This window comes from Neoarius graeffei, chromosome 26 (assembly GCF_027579695.1).
Source record: "Neoarius graeffei isolate fNeoGra1 chromosome 26, fNeoGra1.pri, whole genome shotgun sequence".
Lineage (NCBI taxonomy): Eukaryota > Metazoa > Chordata > Actinopteri > Siluriformes > Ariidae > Neoarius > Neoarius graeffei.
In genome coordinates, this window is record NC_083594.1 from 39195548 (window position 1) to 39212418 (window position 16871).

At 38.5% G+C, this 16871-nt stretch overlaps 1 protein-coding gene across 1 annotated transcript; it reads right to left on the bottom strand.

The window, feature by feature from the left end:
- Window positions 1-5547: 5547 nt before the first annotated feature.
- Window positions 5548-7864, bottom strand: lrrn2 (leucine rich repeat neuronal 2). Its single transcript, XM_060910891.1, has one exon. It carries the CDS (start codon window positions 7862-7864, stop codon window positions 5726-5728), a length of 2139 nt encoding a protein of 712 aa, XP_060766874.1. The 3' UTR covers window positions 5548-5725.
- Window positions 7865-16871: the final 9007 nt, after the last annotated feature.

Below are 16871 nucleotides of genomic sequence, written 5' to 3' on the forward strand. Positions count from 1 at the left end.
CTTGCTATGAGGTGACTGTGCTAACCACTACACCACCGTGCCTCCAAATGGGAGAGTAGGGTTGAAGTAATTCCATTAGATATCGAAGAGCAAGGCTTGGAAGCTTGAGCCAATCCCTGCTGATTTGGAGAGAGAGGTGGGCCACACTCTGGATAGGTTGCCAATCTATGGGCTAACAAAGACTGACAGCTATTCACACTCACATTCACATCTATGAGCAATTTAATGTAGCCAGTTGACCTAATCTATGTCTTTGGACTACCAGAACACTTGGAGGAAACCCGCTCAAGAACATAGAGAACATGCAAACTCCACACAGAAAAAAACCCCAGTTGAATAGCAGGTTCAAACAGAAGTTGCTTGCTATGAGGAAACAATACTAACCACTGCACCACTGTGTTGCCTGTGGCAATGCCTTCAAATTAAAAAATAAAAAGAGAAAAACTTTAAAAAGTAGTTTTCCTTATGGTGCCTTTTTTAAATGGGACAGAATTTATCTTGGGAGCTCAGACTCCACCCAAAAAGCTGTTCACTCTGGCACCGTTCACCCTAACAGAACACAGGCATGGCGATGGTATTTTGAAAATAAATCACGTTCCTTCAGAAACTGTTTGCAGGAGCATCTACACAAGAAATGTGGCATATGTGAAAATCAATGTTCAATTCAGAATAACGTGTATCCAACAAGAGCTTGTGAGTTTGTGTAAATGTATTATGTATAATCAGACTCTTGATTAGCTGCAAATTACAACCCCGATTCCAAAAAAGTTGTGACAAAGTACAAATTGTAAATAAAAACAGAATGCAATAATTTACAAATCTCAAAAAACTGATATTGTATTCACAATAGAACATAGACAACATATCAAATGTCGAAAGTGAGACAGTTTGAAATTTCATGACAGCAACACATCTCAAAAAAGTTGGGACAGGGGCAATAAGAGGCTGGAAAAGTTAAAGGTACAAAAAAGGAACAGCTGGAGGACCAAATTGCAACTCATTAGGTTGGCAATAGGTCATTAACATGAAAGAGCATCTTGGAGTGGCAGCGGCTCTCAGAAGTAAAGATGGGAAGAGGATCAACAATCCACCCAATTCTGTGCCGACAAATAGTGGAGCAATATCAGAAAGGAGTTCGACAGTGTAAAATTGCAAAGAGTTTGAACATATCATCTACAGTGCATAATATCATCAAAAAATTCAGAGAATCTGGAAGAATCTCTGTGTGTAAGGGTCAAGGCCGGAAAACCATACTGGGTGCCCGTGATCTTCGGGCCCTTAGACGGCACTGCATCACATACAGGCGTGCTTCTATATTGGAAATCACAAAATGGGCTCAGGAATATTTCCAGAGAACATTATCTGTGAACACAATTCACCGTGCCATCCGCCGTTGCCAGCTAAAACTCTATAGTTCAAAGAAGAAGCCGTATCTAAACATGATCCAGAAGCGCAGACGTCTTCTCTGGGCCAAGGCTCGTTTAAAATGGACTGTGGCAAAGTGGAAAACTGTTCTGTGGTCAGACGAATCAAAATTTGAAGTTCTTTATGGAAATCAGGGACGCCGTGTCATTCGGACTAAAGAGGAGAAGGACGACCCAAGTTGTTATCAGCGCTCAATTCAGAAGCCTGCATCTCTGATGGTATGGGGTTGCATTAGTGCGTGTGGCATGGGCAGCTTACACATCTGGAAAGACACCATCAATGCTGAAAGGTATATCCAGGTTCTAGAGCAACATACGGTATGCTCCCATCCAGATGACGTCTCTTTCAGGGAAGACCTTGCATTTTCCAACATAACAATGCCAAACTACATACTGCATCAATTACAGCATCATGGCTGCATAGAAGAAGGGTCCGGGTACTGAACTGGCCAGCCTGCAGTCCAGATCTTTCACCCATAGAAAACATTTGGCGCATCATAAAACGGAAGATACGACAAAAAAGACCTAAGACAGTCGAGCAACTAGAATCCTACATTAGACAAGAATGGGTTAACATTTCTATCCCTAAACTTGAGCAACTTGTCTCCTCAGTCCCCAGACGTTTACAGACTGTTGTAAAGAGAAAAGGGGATGTCTCACAGTGGTAAACATGGCCTTGTCCCAACTTTTTTGAGATGTGTTGTTGTCATGAAATTTAAAATCACCTAATTTTTCTCTTTAAATGATACATTTTCTCAGTTTAAACATTTGATATGTCATCTGTGTTCTATTCTGAATAAAATATGGAATTTTCAAACTTCCACATCATTGCATTCCATTTTTATTTACAATTTGTACTTTGTCCCAACTTTTTTGGAATCGGGGTTGTATATAATTGGCATGTGTTACTGCAGTTTTATATACAGATTTAGTGTCAAGTTTAAATAGCTAATCTATAAAAAGAAATCCATAAAACAAATAAGATTAGCTATTCAATTAGGACAAAATGCAGGCTGGAACAGGAGAGAATGAGTTTAAAAAAACCCTCCGTATAAATCTGGTGTGAATTTTTACTCGATTTAGCATATGAAAACATTTAAATACACCTTTACTAAAGATCCATAAATTAAGTCGTATGTGTGTTTATATTGGAGGGTATCAGTACATACTTACATATAACCTGGTTTTTAAAAAAAAAGACATTTTAAGTGCTTAATTTGCCTTTAAAATATACCCCCTAAATGTTTGACTTAACAGAGAACTGGATGCTACATTTCATATCATACACATAGTGTAGCATTCCATCGTTAATGATATTTTCAGTTGTGATAAATTGGAATTAAGAGTTATTTCATGAGGTAATAAAACTCAGCTTGAGATGCTATCTCTCATTGATCAGGGAATTGCACTCACTTGGTCATTCATTAAATCGTTAAATTGGCAACTTTGCCATTTACACAGTCATGCTATAATGTTGTAATGCATCTCCCAGTGAAATGATTTGCCCCATTAACTGCAGGAGGTGCAGTTCAGTGATGCAGTGAGCTTTATTCTTTGGCATTTCCACCCTTAATAGGTTAGAACGGGACTATTTGAGTATGCAGGACAGCATTAAATATGAGGTAACTGCATGATGCCTCACTACTTTCCATGGTTAAAATTTAGGTGTATTTTGTTGCCTAGTTTAATGCTGTTTAATGAAGTTATCCCATTTCCCATACAATTTTTTTTTACTCACATACTTTCAATTTAAACATTGACCCAATGCAGCATTCATATTTAATTTTATTTGATAAAGCAACTTTAAATTAATTCAGTAATAAGTTTTGATATAGCAAGGAAGGAAAACATTTGTGTTAAAAGTTGGTAAGCAGAATCAAGTTATTCATAAATATGTTGTGTTGTCAATCAATTCTTTTAGCTACATTAGATAAGACATTTGTTCAAGCTCATCTGTAAATTTAATTACAATTAAATTATATTTCAGGCAACGTAGACATTGATAATGCTCCCTCACTTCAATGCTTCATAAACACACTATATGTACTGAGGTTTCATTTAAAACAGCATAATATTTGCATGTACTTTAGAAAGATAGGAGCACTAGTTAACCAGATGCTGCTGTAAACCCCATATGGTGGATAACTTGTGTGCAGCACATATTGAACTGGAATGCAAAAAAAAAGATATTAGTGTCTGAATCCTCCCCTATTCTTGACCATTCCTACAAAATCTGGTGTTCACATTAATTACGCTATGGTTGGAGAAACTGGATATGACGAGCACTATGTTATGGTAGATGGATGTTGGTGAGAAAAGAAGCATTACCTACCTCAGGCTCTTCTCTGTGAGATCTTTAAAAGCTGTGAGCTATTCTACAAATGAATATTTATGCTCATTATAATTGAAAGTAAAATTGCTCCAGGAACAATTTCAGTGACATGCAATGGCAAGAGAAACTCTAGCCCACGACTCTGACTTTGTATAAGCTTAAGTTTGATTTAAAGGTCTGATTTGCACTTGCTCTCAGATGTAATATATTCTCAAACTGTGACCAATTAATCAAGACACTGACATCAGTCTAAAATGGTTTAATAATACCTCAAAATAGAATTTAACACAGCCTTCTAAGTAATTTCTGAAAGGGGAGCTGAGCATTGACAGGAAATTTGGGGTGATTTAGTGTATGTACAGATTTGAGGTGATAGAAAGTAAGAGCTAAGGAATTATATCAAATGGAAAAGAAATAATAGGGGAAGAGAGACAGTTTAGTTAGAGCAAGAAATTCTGAAACATAGAAACACATCAACTACAAACTGACAAAAAACCAAACAATTTTACCAGAAGACAGTGTAGAAAATGGGGTTTCCTATACAGGAGAAGTAAGAAGAGCAGAGCTCACAATCCTTAGCGCTGATGATCCTGTTAACAAATGATGAAATCCTTTGCCCTGGTAAGATTTCTTCTGATGTAAATGTCATTATGTCATTCTGGGGTCCATGGCTAAAAAGTCAGACAACAAGCTGTTGAGAAAGAAGAACATTTTGTACTCGACTGGTCTCTTTACACTTAAATCCTTCCTTCAAGCGTGTCCCTGTTAGCAATATCCAGTCTTTCCATTGCATTTGCAAAAGAGAGAGAGAGAGAGAATTTCTTTTTTCTTTTTTAAACAATAGGACGTGTTTCATTCATTGTACTCCGCATGTAAGCAAGTATGAATACCCCACACAGAGTCCTGGGGATTTTCCTTCTGTCCCCATCCATAAAATGTATGAAGCTGGCACCATGAAGCTGTTTAGGGCTGAATGTCACTTGATAATCAGTCTTTTGGCAGATCGCTTTCAGAATTTTTGTTTGGTTTTGAGTGAGAAAAAGAGAAATAGTCAAACGAAGCCCTCATTAGCACATAATTTTGTGTCCTTGGTCATATATATATATATATATATATATATATATATATATATATATATATATATATATATATATATGAATGTGTCCATCATTAAAAAGACAAACACACACACTGAGACAAAGATATCTCTAGATAACTTGGACTTCATGTTGTGTGCTGAATAATATACTGATGTACTGGATGTACAGTTATGCAACATATTAAAAATACCATTCTGTATTTTACATATTCTTTCAGTATCTATGCTTAGACTTTTTTTTTAAAGACAGCATTATTTTAAAAAAATAGTAAAGAAACAGTTAACTCTTTAACAACACACACCCGTAGACCATGATTCTTACAAACAAACAAACAAACAAACAAACAAACAAACCCACCACCACCAACAGCAACAACAACAAAACAACAAAAACAAAAAAAAACCCCGCTCACCACAAAATTGAGAGGCTTGGAATGTCTTGCACGGAATTCCTTTGCTCAACTGTCAGCTCTGTGTCTTCAGCAGTATGAAAAATATATGAGTACTTCATATCACCTTGAAACTTTCATGTAAAGTTCATACTTTTTTCACAGTTCACAGCTTTTTACAAACAGTTGATATCTCTCTCTTGCAACTGGCACAGTCTGCTTGGTTTTCTCAGTATATATTGTAATATGCTTTCACTATACATATATGGTCTGTATCTTTTCCATTATAAAATAAATAAAAATGAAATCTCATGACACTGTATTTATACTTGGGACCTTTGTAATCTTGCAAGAAAAGCAATGTTTTTTTTTTTTTTCAGTGGACTGTTAGTATTGACTGTGAGCTGTAATTTGAGTAGCTTTACAAAGTTTGTACGGCTTCTCTGTCATATTCCCTTTGAGCTGTTGTACATCCTGTATCTTAAAATGCCTCTTTTGCAGGACCCAGAACATCTTGCACTGGCTTAGCATCATTGAGCACCTTTCCACTTCCTTCTGAGAGTTTATCTTTGTACTGCTGAAGTGAATCTGGAGCCATGAAAGCCTTTGCTTCCTGCGTCAAAATGGTGAAATGGGGCTTCTCAAACTCATTCCAGTCATACATTGTCCTCCCATGACAAGTTTTGGCTGCCAAAAGGATGAGGAAAAATGCTGATACACCCAGTAGGAATACTGGGGTGATGTTTGAGGAAGGAACTAGTAGAAGCACCTCTTTAGTCCTGAGATGGACACAGGAGGTGTCATTTGGCCCCATATGCAGGCAAATCTTGTAATGGGTTCCTGGTTGGAGGCGGGTTAAGTTAAAGCCCCTAGTACCAGCTAGTATTCTAGTGCTATGCTTGTGGTGGTCTTCCAGACTTCCATTGGCTGTCCAAGAGATTTGGGCAGCAGGGATGTTATGGCCAGTTTGCCAAGACAGTAAAGCATACCGTTCTTTAACATCATGGACCTCAAGACTGTCTTCATTTCTTTGATCGTTTGTTATTTGAGTCTTGTCAGATCCCTCTACTTTCAGTGTTAGACTCTTTGTGTCAGCCCCAACTAGATTTTGTGCAACACAAGTGTAAAAACCAGCCTCCTCAGGGGTGACTCCAAATATTTCCAAAGTGCCCTCTGTTAAAACCTGGTAACGTCCAAATCTTGTGGAGGGAGTTAATCTCAAACCTTTTGGAATGACCCAGTAAATACTTGGTTCTGGTTCTGCCAGTGCTCGGCAATGCAGGGCTATGTTGTCCCCGTGTTTCACTTGAATGTAAGAAGAGAACATGCTTGGGGCAATCAAAGGGAGGCAGCTATCTGCCATCTCCCTAAAGGAAACTTCTTTCACTCGTCTTGCTTTCAATTCTGGAGGTTCTGAGCAGAATGTAGACTGTGGTTCAATGAAACGAACTGGCTTGTCATCCTCTGCTCCCACCCAGCGAATAAGACAGTCACAGCGAATGGGATTGGTGTGCAGACTGATCTCCTGTAAGCTTGGCAGAGACTGAACAGTCTGACGATGCAGAGCACTCAAGGCATTACTGTTGAGCATCAAGCTCTCCATATGTGGTAGCTTCTGGAAAGCCTGAGGGTGAATGTATGACAGTCTTGGATTGTTTGTGATTTCCAGCTTTGTCAGTTCAGGGAGGTTTTCCATTGCTGAGTGCTCAATCGACACCAGATCCTCCATGTTGTTCAAGCCAAGCTCCTTCAGGTGAAGCATGTCTCTGAAGTCCCCTTTCTGCACCAGCTGAATTGGGTTTTTGTTAAGGTCCAGAAATTTCAAGCCTGGTAGCTTCTGCAGTGCCTCTTTTGGGACTTTGGTCAGGTTGTTGTCATAGAAGCTAATACTTTCCAGGTTCAGAAGTCCTTCTAGAGCACGCGTTGATATCTCACGTAAGCCCATACCTGCCAGGACCAGGCTGCGTAAGGATCCAAGAGGTTTGAAGTTGAGATCTTGGATAGTGTCCACTGGATTTCCTCCTGTCATGAGTACTTCTAGTTGAGGCAAAGCATGGAACCAACGCCTATCAATTATCATTAGGTGGTTAGAGTTGAGATGAAGCCTTAAAAGGTTACCTAAACCTTTGAAAGCTCCTGGGGAAATACTTCTGAGCCTATTATGATTGAGATACAATTCCTGAAGGTTAGGCAGTCCAGAGAAAGCTGCTTCAGGTAGGTGCCTCAGCTGATTCTCTTCCATGTGGAGGCTTAGAAGAACTGGCAGGTCAGTGATTCTCAAGTTACGGGTGCTGATGAAACTGTTGTGGGAGAGATCCAGCTCAGTTAGATTGGAGAGACCCTGGAGTTCACTTTGGTCCACTGAACTGATAAGGTTACTCTGTAGCCTTAGTGTTTGTGTCTCTGGAGGGAGGGAAGTGGGCAAATGAGTGAGGAGCAGGTCATTACAGTCAACAGTTGGAGCCTCTCTATACGCAGACTGGGGTGAGTACCAGGGTTTGATCTGGCATACACACTGATGAGGACAGGGTACCTTCCAGGGGATTGCGTGAATAACCAAGGAGCTAGCAACCCCCAAAAGGAGGTGAATATGCACAAAAACCATTGTAATCTCAATCATTTTTATTAGGAAGGTTGGTTAGTTGGCTGTTATCACTGCATAAATTTCACTTGGTTTTTGCAAGTAAATTGTCTCCAAAATTAAATTTCTTGTGTTTCATCTTTTCCACTCTTCTAGATTGATAAAAGAATGACTTCCTTTGATGTTCTCAATTGGGACACACTAAGATGAGTTTAGGTCTCTTCTCATTCCCTTGTTCTTACATCATTGTCCACTGGAGCTTTCAGGATTTCTTCAGAGGTATTCCTGACAGAGAGAAAATAAATACAAATAAAGATCACTCATGTCATAATTCATCCGTAATATCATACTGTATATATGAGCAGTGCTCTTTTGTTATTGTTAGCTTTCTAGTCCACATTTAGTGCATGAAATGAGAGGTGATTAATTGTAATTTTCATGTAATTTGCAGTTTCAGAAGCAATTCTCTCCTGTCTAAAATTCGATGTCTTTTTCAGTATCATAACACCTTACCAAATCTTCAGCTTGTACATCCCTGAAAGATTATCTCTAAATTAGTTCAGGGATATCACAGTGTAGTCTGACTGAATTCCTAATCCCAACTGCAAAATTACCGTTGTGGAAATGTAAGAGGAATAAAAGCTTCTGTTAATTATTGCAGTATACTATCTGGGCCTTAAACTGCCATAGCGATTGTGTGGTCTTACGATAAAGCTACCCAAGATGCACATTGTCACACATCTATTGTAGCTCAATAACTAGCAAAGTAATTGTAATGTATGCTGAAGGGGCACCAAAAACCATCACATACGCTCTGGGGTAAAAGACCAGGATATAGCTTTATCTATCTTTTTCCCCTTGTCTTTCTTTCTACATATCTGTTTATTTGTAGATGAAAATGAGTTTTCTTCCTTAAATTGGACCATACTCTTAGGTGCCCAGGCATCACTGCACTGCAGCTAAGTGGCAGATTGGCAAAGGCTCTTTACTTGCCCTGATTATTGCATCCACCACCCTCTCCCTCTTTTTGCTTCCTCCTGACTTGCTGATCCATCCTTCTTCTGAATGCCCAATTACTCCTAATGTACTCCCTGTCTCCCTTCTCCAGTTCACCAGAGAGCTACCTGATGGCTCTGAGACCATTTGTTCTTCTTTACACACACACACACACACACAGAGGAAGCAACAGTATGATCTTGAGCTATCAACACGTCACGCCTTCCAGCCAGCAGAATGCACGCTGTGCCACAAAGCTCATTTACAAAGTGTCAGCTTTACAGGCAGAAGCTTGGCCTCCATGATGCACTCTGTCAATCCATCCTCACTGGCTGGGCTGTGTACCAATGAGCACACACCTGTGTGCTAATAAGGCATGAGGGTGCATTGAGCACTTTTGATGAATGCAGATGTTGTGTCTTGTGTGGGTATGAAGTAGCCCACACCACCTTATATATCTTGCTACCATCGCCAGTAAATTTACAATTTTAATTAGACCAGAAAGAAATGGATTTAAAATGTTCCCTGATGATGTGACTGTGTGTTTTGTTTGTTGATAAATTGGTTCCTAATAACAACAACAACAACAACAAAAAAACATTTTTGTTGATGTTTATATCTAGATTTACAAATTTTCTTCTTTATATATTTGCCTGATTTTTGGTGATGGCTATACAAAGCAGCCTCAAAGTGAGTATGTATTTGTACTATTGAAATCACTCTTTCTGCACTAGAGAAAAGACCAGTTAACAGCTCCAAATCTGGAGGATAGCAAAATTGACTGTGCTTTCTTGGGAAGTAGGAGGTTTTGGGATGAATACTCAAGTCTGTCTTCAGACTCAAATACTCTGGTTTGGGATGGAATATTCTCTGTCAATCATAGTAACGTTAGTTACAGTACCAGTCAAAAGTTTGGACACACCTTCACAATGTTTTTTCTTTATTTTTATTCATTAAAAGACACTTCATGTCTTAAAGTAATGATGGATGTCGTTTCTCTTTACTTAGTTGAGTGGTTCTTGACATAATATGGTTAAGATAATGCCAGTAGTGTGCAAAGCATCATCAAGGTAAACAATAGCTACTTTGAATAATCTAAAATATGAAACATATTTTGTTTTTTAAACACTTTTGTTTCCCACATAATTCCATATATGTTCCATATGTTATTTCATGGGTGGCACGGTGGTGTAGTGGTTAGCGCTGTCGCCTCACAGCAAGAAGGTCCTGGGTTCGAGCCCCGGGGCCGGCGAGGGCCTTTCTGTGCGGAGTTTGCATGTTCTCCCCGTGTCCGCGTGGGTTTCCTCCGGGTGCTCCGGTTTCCCCCACAGTCCAAAGACATGCAGGTTAGGTTAACTGGTGACTCTAAATTGACCGTAGGTGTGAATGTGAGTGTGAATGGTTGTCTGTGTCTATGTGTCAGCCCTGTGATGACCTGGCGACTTGTCCAGGGTGTACCCCGCCTTTCGCCCGTAGTCAGCTGGGATAGGCTCCAGCTTGCCTGCGACCCTGTAGAAGGATAAAGCGGCTAGAGATAATGAGATGAGATGTTATTTCATAGTTTTGATGTCTTCAGTATTGTTCTACAATGTAGAAAATAGTCAGAATACAAACAAACTTATGAATGAGTAGGGGTGTACACACTTTTGACTGGTACTGTACATGGGTGTCTATGAGCTCATGCATGAAGAAGGGGGTGAACAGAGCTTTCCTCTGAGGATGTTATACTGCCCTGTGACACAGCATGAATAGCAGTTTCAAAAGATGCGGTTGGCTGACTTCACACACCTCAGAGGAAGCTCTGCACCTTCCTTGGTTGGTAACTGTTGTATAATAGGGGAGACCTGACTGGCCAAGACTAATTTAGGGATTATATTTGAAATTTGATGTACAATGTGGGAAATAAGGCCAGACCAGCGGACATTGACTGGTAATTTTCGCATTTGTCCATCTGTATTTCAAAAGCATCAAACCGGATGGCCCATGAAAAATTGTAAAGATATGGGTCTAATCTACTTCTAATTTTCTTCCAAGTGTTACACTGGGCGAATACATTATGTTGTAACACGGCCTGTGATTGGCCGATTGCAGATGCTCTCGATGAATGACAAGTCGCCTCTCATCAGCGAGTAGGAGTGCATTCTGGCATGACACCACATGACGCTGTTATCAGCTGGGTAGGTATACCACTAATGTTAAAAGAAAACAGACTGCTACAGGTTTTGGACCCTGACAAAGTGTTTTTTCCATTGTATTTTAACCCTCTGGGGTCGAGAGCTTCGCCGGCAAAACTCAGCAGATTTAGAATGAATAGATCATGTATTTAGATAAATATCTTCATACAAGCATGATAAACATATTGACAGAAACTTTATACTGCACAGAGCCTAATCTAGGGCGCGTAATACGCGATAATATGCGTTTTTTTATCTGTCTGTCGCACATCCACTTTTTGGGCACGAGAGTGATATCGCGTATCTATTCATTTTGTCGCACATTTATAAGTAGAGAGCGTGTAGTCGCGTTTTACTGAATCTTGTGCGTATCAATTTGTCAGCACCAGCTAGCAAGCACTGCGGTAAATATAGCGTTGTTTACACACCAATCGGAAAATATCGGAAAGGACCGAAGTATTCCGAATGGTTTATTTAGCGGGTAAAACAGTTTTGTGAACTATTATATCATTGGTTGCTGAACCGGAAGACAGTGTATCTCAACCAATCATGTGAAGTGTTTTAAAAATACCCAAAAGCACATGGCATATCGTTCTGTCTCATCCAAACATAACAATAAGTTTGTGTACAAATATGATCTTAGAGTAATTATATGACAGTGTGAAGACATACTAAGTCATTTGATTCTAATTGATAATGGTTTTTGTAGTTTGAATTTGATATTATTTTCCTAATGCCAATATACAATTAGTTAGATAATGTTTGGTATTATCTCATCTCATCTCATTATCTCTAGCCGCTTTATCCTTCTACAGGGTCGCAGGCAAGCTGGAGCCTATCCCAGCTGACTATGGGCGAAAGGTGGGGTACACCCTGGACAAGTCGCCAGGTCATCACAGGGCTGACACATAGACACAGACAACCATTCACACTCACATTCACACCTACGGTCAATTTAGAGTCACCAGTTAACCTAACCTGCATGTCTTTGGACTGTGGGGGAAACCGGAGCACCCGGAGGAAACCCACGCGGACACGGGGAGAACATGCAAACTCCACACAGAAAGGCCCTCACTGGACCCGGGGCTCGAACCCGGACCTTCTTGCTGTGAGGCGACAGCGCTAACCACTACACCACTGTGCCGCCTGTTTGGTATTATGTAAGTTTTATTTAAAAATGTTATGAAATATATTTAATCTGTTCTTGTGTAATTGTAGGTACTGTAAGATTGTAAATGATAGAGATTATATACTTTTTAGGAAGTCTGAATTTTGAGATTATCTCCAGTCATTTACGTCAAAATCTAATTTAAGCATAGGTACATTGTTTAATGTTTTTCACTTTCATGAAAGGTGGTCTGAACAAAGCAAATATGATAGCATTTTTAAATATTTGATAGTGATTTTATTTTATTCAGAAGGTCAGATTTCTCATCTTATTATTAATTAATAGTGGCAAGACTACATGGATTTTAGACTTAACTATATCAAATTATGTAATATTAACCTAGTCATATTTGAAATGCAACATTATACTACTGGTGGTCAGATTGGTAAAAATAGGCTAGTCACATGATTTATAGTAAAACAGTAACCTAGTCATATAACAGAAAACTAGTCATATTTGTAAGGTTTTGCAGTATATAATTCTTCATATAGTTTTTGATCTTAAATCTTTACATTTTTAAAGTTCAGATCTGATCATAATGTTTGTGCAATACTATAAACTGTGGATAAGTGTTTGCTGATATGGTTTTCATATCACTGTATTAAAGGATATGTATAGTGCCATAATTATGATATTATATAGATTAACATCTGATATGAATGTTTGTTACATGTATTTAGTTTTATTAATAAAACTGTTCTGTTTATAGATGTACTCTTGAAAATATCTACCAATGTATTATTTATTTTTCTGTCCCCACTAACTGCAACAAATGAGGGATATTTTTACCCATGTTAATATTTTCTGTCCCCTGTTTCTACAACTAGTGAGGGATCTGTCCCCTATTTTCAAATTCCTAGATTAGGCTCTGCTGCACTTTACACTTTCCTATGTGCCCATTGCCAAATAATGTTATATTTTTTAAATTACCTAAATTAGATGAAACATAAAACTTGTCACTTTACTCAGTCACACCTGAGTCAGAGCGCTGAGCACCCACTTACACATTCATAAAAGACTATTCACATGGTAATGGCATGATAATCAGTTTCACTCTTTCAGTTTCGATTGGTTTCTCTTTCGTGGTGTTTTCTTCTATTTTCTAAGTTCTAGTCCAGCAGCTTTTAGTCTGAATGCCAAATGATATTACCACGTCTAGTTTTCAGTAATTTTAAAAGTCATTCTGTTACAAAGTTACTTGGAATCTCTCATCTCATCTCATTATCTCTAGCCGCTTTATCCTGTTCTACAGGGTCGCAGGCAAGCTGGAGCCTATCCCAGCTGACTACGGGCGAAAGGCGGGGTACACCCTGGACAAGTCGCCAGGTCATCACAGGGCTGACACATAGACACCGACAACCATTCACACTCACATTCACACCTACGGTCAATTTAGAGTCACCAGTTAACCTAACCTGCATGTCTTTGGACTGTGGGGGAAACCGGAGCACCCGGAGGAAACCCACGCGGACACGGGGAGAACATGCAAACTCCGCACAGAAAGGCCCTCGCCGGCCACGGGGCTCGAACCCGGACCTTCTTGCTGTGAGGTGACAGCGCTAACCACTACACCACCGTGCCGCCTACTTGGAATCTCATACTCAAAATTTTAACTCTATTATGTAAGAAGAGTTGTATTGTTAATTATTACATTTCTTATTGACTTATTATAAACATAGTATAAAAATAGTCATTGCTGACATAATGTTTCATGAGTGTTATTATAGTACCTATACGGTATGAGTACCAGTAAGTTGTAACCAACTGGAACATCCTTGCCCCCCCATATTTTTTTTCTAGACATAGAACTGACCTGTGTGTACTACTGTTTTCTTGGGTAGAACTTTAAGCATGCTGTCCTTGAATCTTCTGACATTTTCTGGTAAATTATATTGAATTTATAGAGTAGTTAGCAACTAATGTCTTGTGTAATTTGAAGATCACAAAAATTTGCCTGGAAATAGCTGAGAAGCCATCTCCAGGCATCTAAAGCCCTTTAGTTTCCAGGGCCCTAAGGTGGGCCCCGGACCCTCAGCTACATTGTTCCGGGCCTTTGGCCCATCATTCGGACAGGCTGAAATTTGGATGGACATTTCAGACTTGGCTGTCCTGTGACAGTCTGCTTAAAATTCCTTATTTCCCACACTGATGCATGTATGAATACATCTGTGCAAGGGGAGATTATGTAGAATATGAAAATTTTTGTTTTGAAACGTGTAAAAAGAGAAGCAAAAGACTGGAGCTATATGAAATGTATTAGAAGTTATGAACTGAATATAGATCAGGCCAGATTCTCCAGAGCTGTAAGGCAAAAGTGAGAGATGAGAGAATGAAAAAGAGATTCTCATTTGAGATTATTACTGACAACCACTTTAGTTCTGGAGCAGAATAATGATCAAGAATGCCATTGGTGCATAAGTGTTTTTTGTGCACAATGGCTCATGTAGTTAGTTATATTTTCCCTTTTTGCAGACAAAGAGTGCCATAGAGAGACATTATTATAGGCCATATGCTATATACTAACTAGATTTCAAGTCATATTTTAAAGTTTCAATGGAGCATTGCCTTATGTCCTTGCCTGTTGAAACTTCTTCTCATACAGAATGGTATGATGATGATCTTGTGCACTGTATTTTTATCTGATTTTATTAAGCTCTGAGAAATATGTGTACTCTATTAATATCACTGGATGAAATTATGCTTATGTACACACATCAGTCAGTAAAGTTATAAACCTATCATACATTACAATATCATTACCCTTTATTTCTATTTGGAGTATTTCTCTCAACTTTATTATCTCCCATTTAATTATCATTTCATTGTTCGTATTGGGTAATCCAAGCCATATCATTAAAAAAAGGCAAAATTTCTAATTTTCAAGCTCATTTTAGATACATTCTGATATGGATGTCCTTCAACAAGTCATTTTCAGTGAAACAAAGTGTACAGTGATACATGGTTTATTGGGGAATTGACTAGCATTCATATTTCATGAAATGTGGCTTGAGGTTATTAAATAAAAGGGAATACTTCAGTCAACGTGGAATCCATAAATTGTTATGGTTTTGGAATGAAAGGTTGTTAGTAGTATTTCCCCTCTGGTGCTTTAAATAAAGAATGTGTTTTGGTGCGAAGAAGCTCAAATGGTTTAATTAATGACAAAAAGTTCAAAGAGCTCATTTTTAAAACATGTGAATAGATGAAATTCATAGTCTTCTTTTCCAAGTGAGGAACATTTTTACAATTTATCACAGAAGCCCCCTGCAAATGTTTAAATAATAATCCAGCTATATGTTAAATATAGATTTAATTCATATTCAGCCTGAGTGGTTATTCCATTGACTCAGGTTCACTTTTTAATGAGGCATCTGTAAGATGGAAAATATAAAATATATTATGATTATTTAAGAAAAATGGAAATGACCTCTAACCACTGTTTATAACTATGGTGAGCAGTTGAAGCCAATCCACCTCAAAGTTCAATATGTTGTGCATTCTGAGATGCTTTTCTGCTCACCATGGCTGCAAAGAGTACTTCTTTGAGCCTTCTTATCAGCTCAAACCAGTCTGGCCATTCTCCTCTGACTTCTGTCAATTGTCATCAAGGCATTTATTTTGCTGCTGACTGGATTTTTTTGTTGTTGTAGCATTTTTCAGAACATTCTGTGTAAACTATAGAGACTATTGTAAGGAGATCCATAGTCTGAAATAATCCAATGAGCCCATCTGTTACCAGCAACCATGCCACAGTCAAAGTCACCGAGATATTTTTTTCATATGTTTGACATGAATATGAAAACCCCATTCACACTCACGCTGAAAACCGTTTATTTATTGCTATTATGTTGTAATGGTGTTGTATTGGAATGGGAGCAAAACGGTGAAGTCAAAACATTAATCTATCTCCTAGTGAGCTAGTAATATTAACGATAACCTTTTGTCATAGCTCCAGTGGGAATTAGGACCATTGGATTTACGTGTTGTAACTGGTTATGATGATGATGGTGGTGATACAAATAATGATGCACTGGTATTGTGACTACTGACACCTACATAATCTGAATACTCCTACTGCCTCACTGTAAAGCATCCAGCAGCAAATTCAAAACAAAACAAAAACAATAAAAGAAAACTGGAAGATATGACTGCAAATTGGAATGACACAGAAATAAAAGAACTGTTGGCTGCTCGTGCCATGTTGCTAACACCATAGTTAATACTCAGCTTGGGCCTTTCACAACAATATGGACTTGCTGCCTTGTAAATTATATGTCATATCTGGTTTTGTATGTTTTACATATCTCGTGGACATTCGCGGTCTGTAGCATCCATAACAGTAAATACTGTCGGGGGGAATACAACCCCAATTCGAAAAAAGTTGGGACACTGTGCAAAACATGAATAAAAACAGATTGTGAAGATTTTCAAATAATGGAAACCATACATTCCGTTGAATATAGTACAAAAACAACATATCAAATGTTGAAACAGAAATTTTTATTGTTTTTTTGAAAAATATATGCTCGTTTTGAATTTGATGTCAGCAACACATTTTAGAAAAGTTGGGATGGGGCAACAAAAGACTGAAAAAGTTGTATAATACTACAAAAAACTAATTTGGTTAATTGGCAACAGGTCAGTAACATGATTGGGTACAACCCCTATTCCAAAAAACTTGGGACAAAGTACAAATTGTAAATAAAAA

Bases quoted from the DNA above. Each gene is read 5' to 3' on its own strand.
- lrrn2 (XM_060910891.1), bottom strand. From the start codon at position 7,864: ATGATTGAGATTACAATGGTTTTTGTGCATATTCACCTCCTTTTGGGG.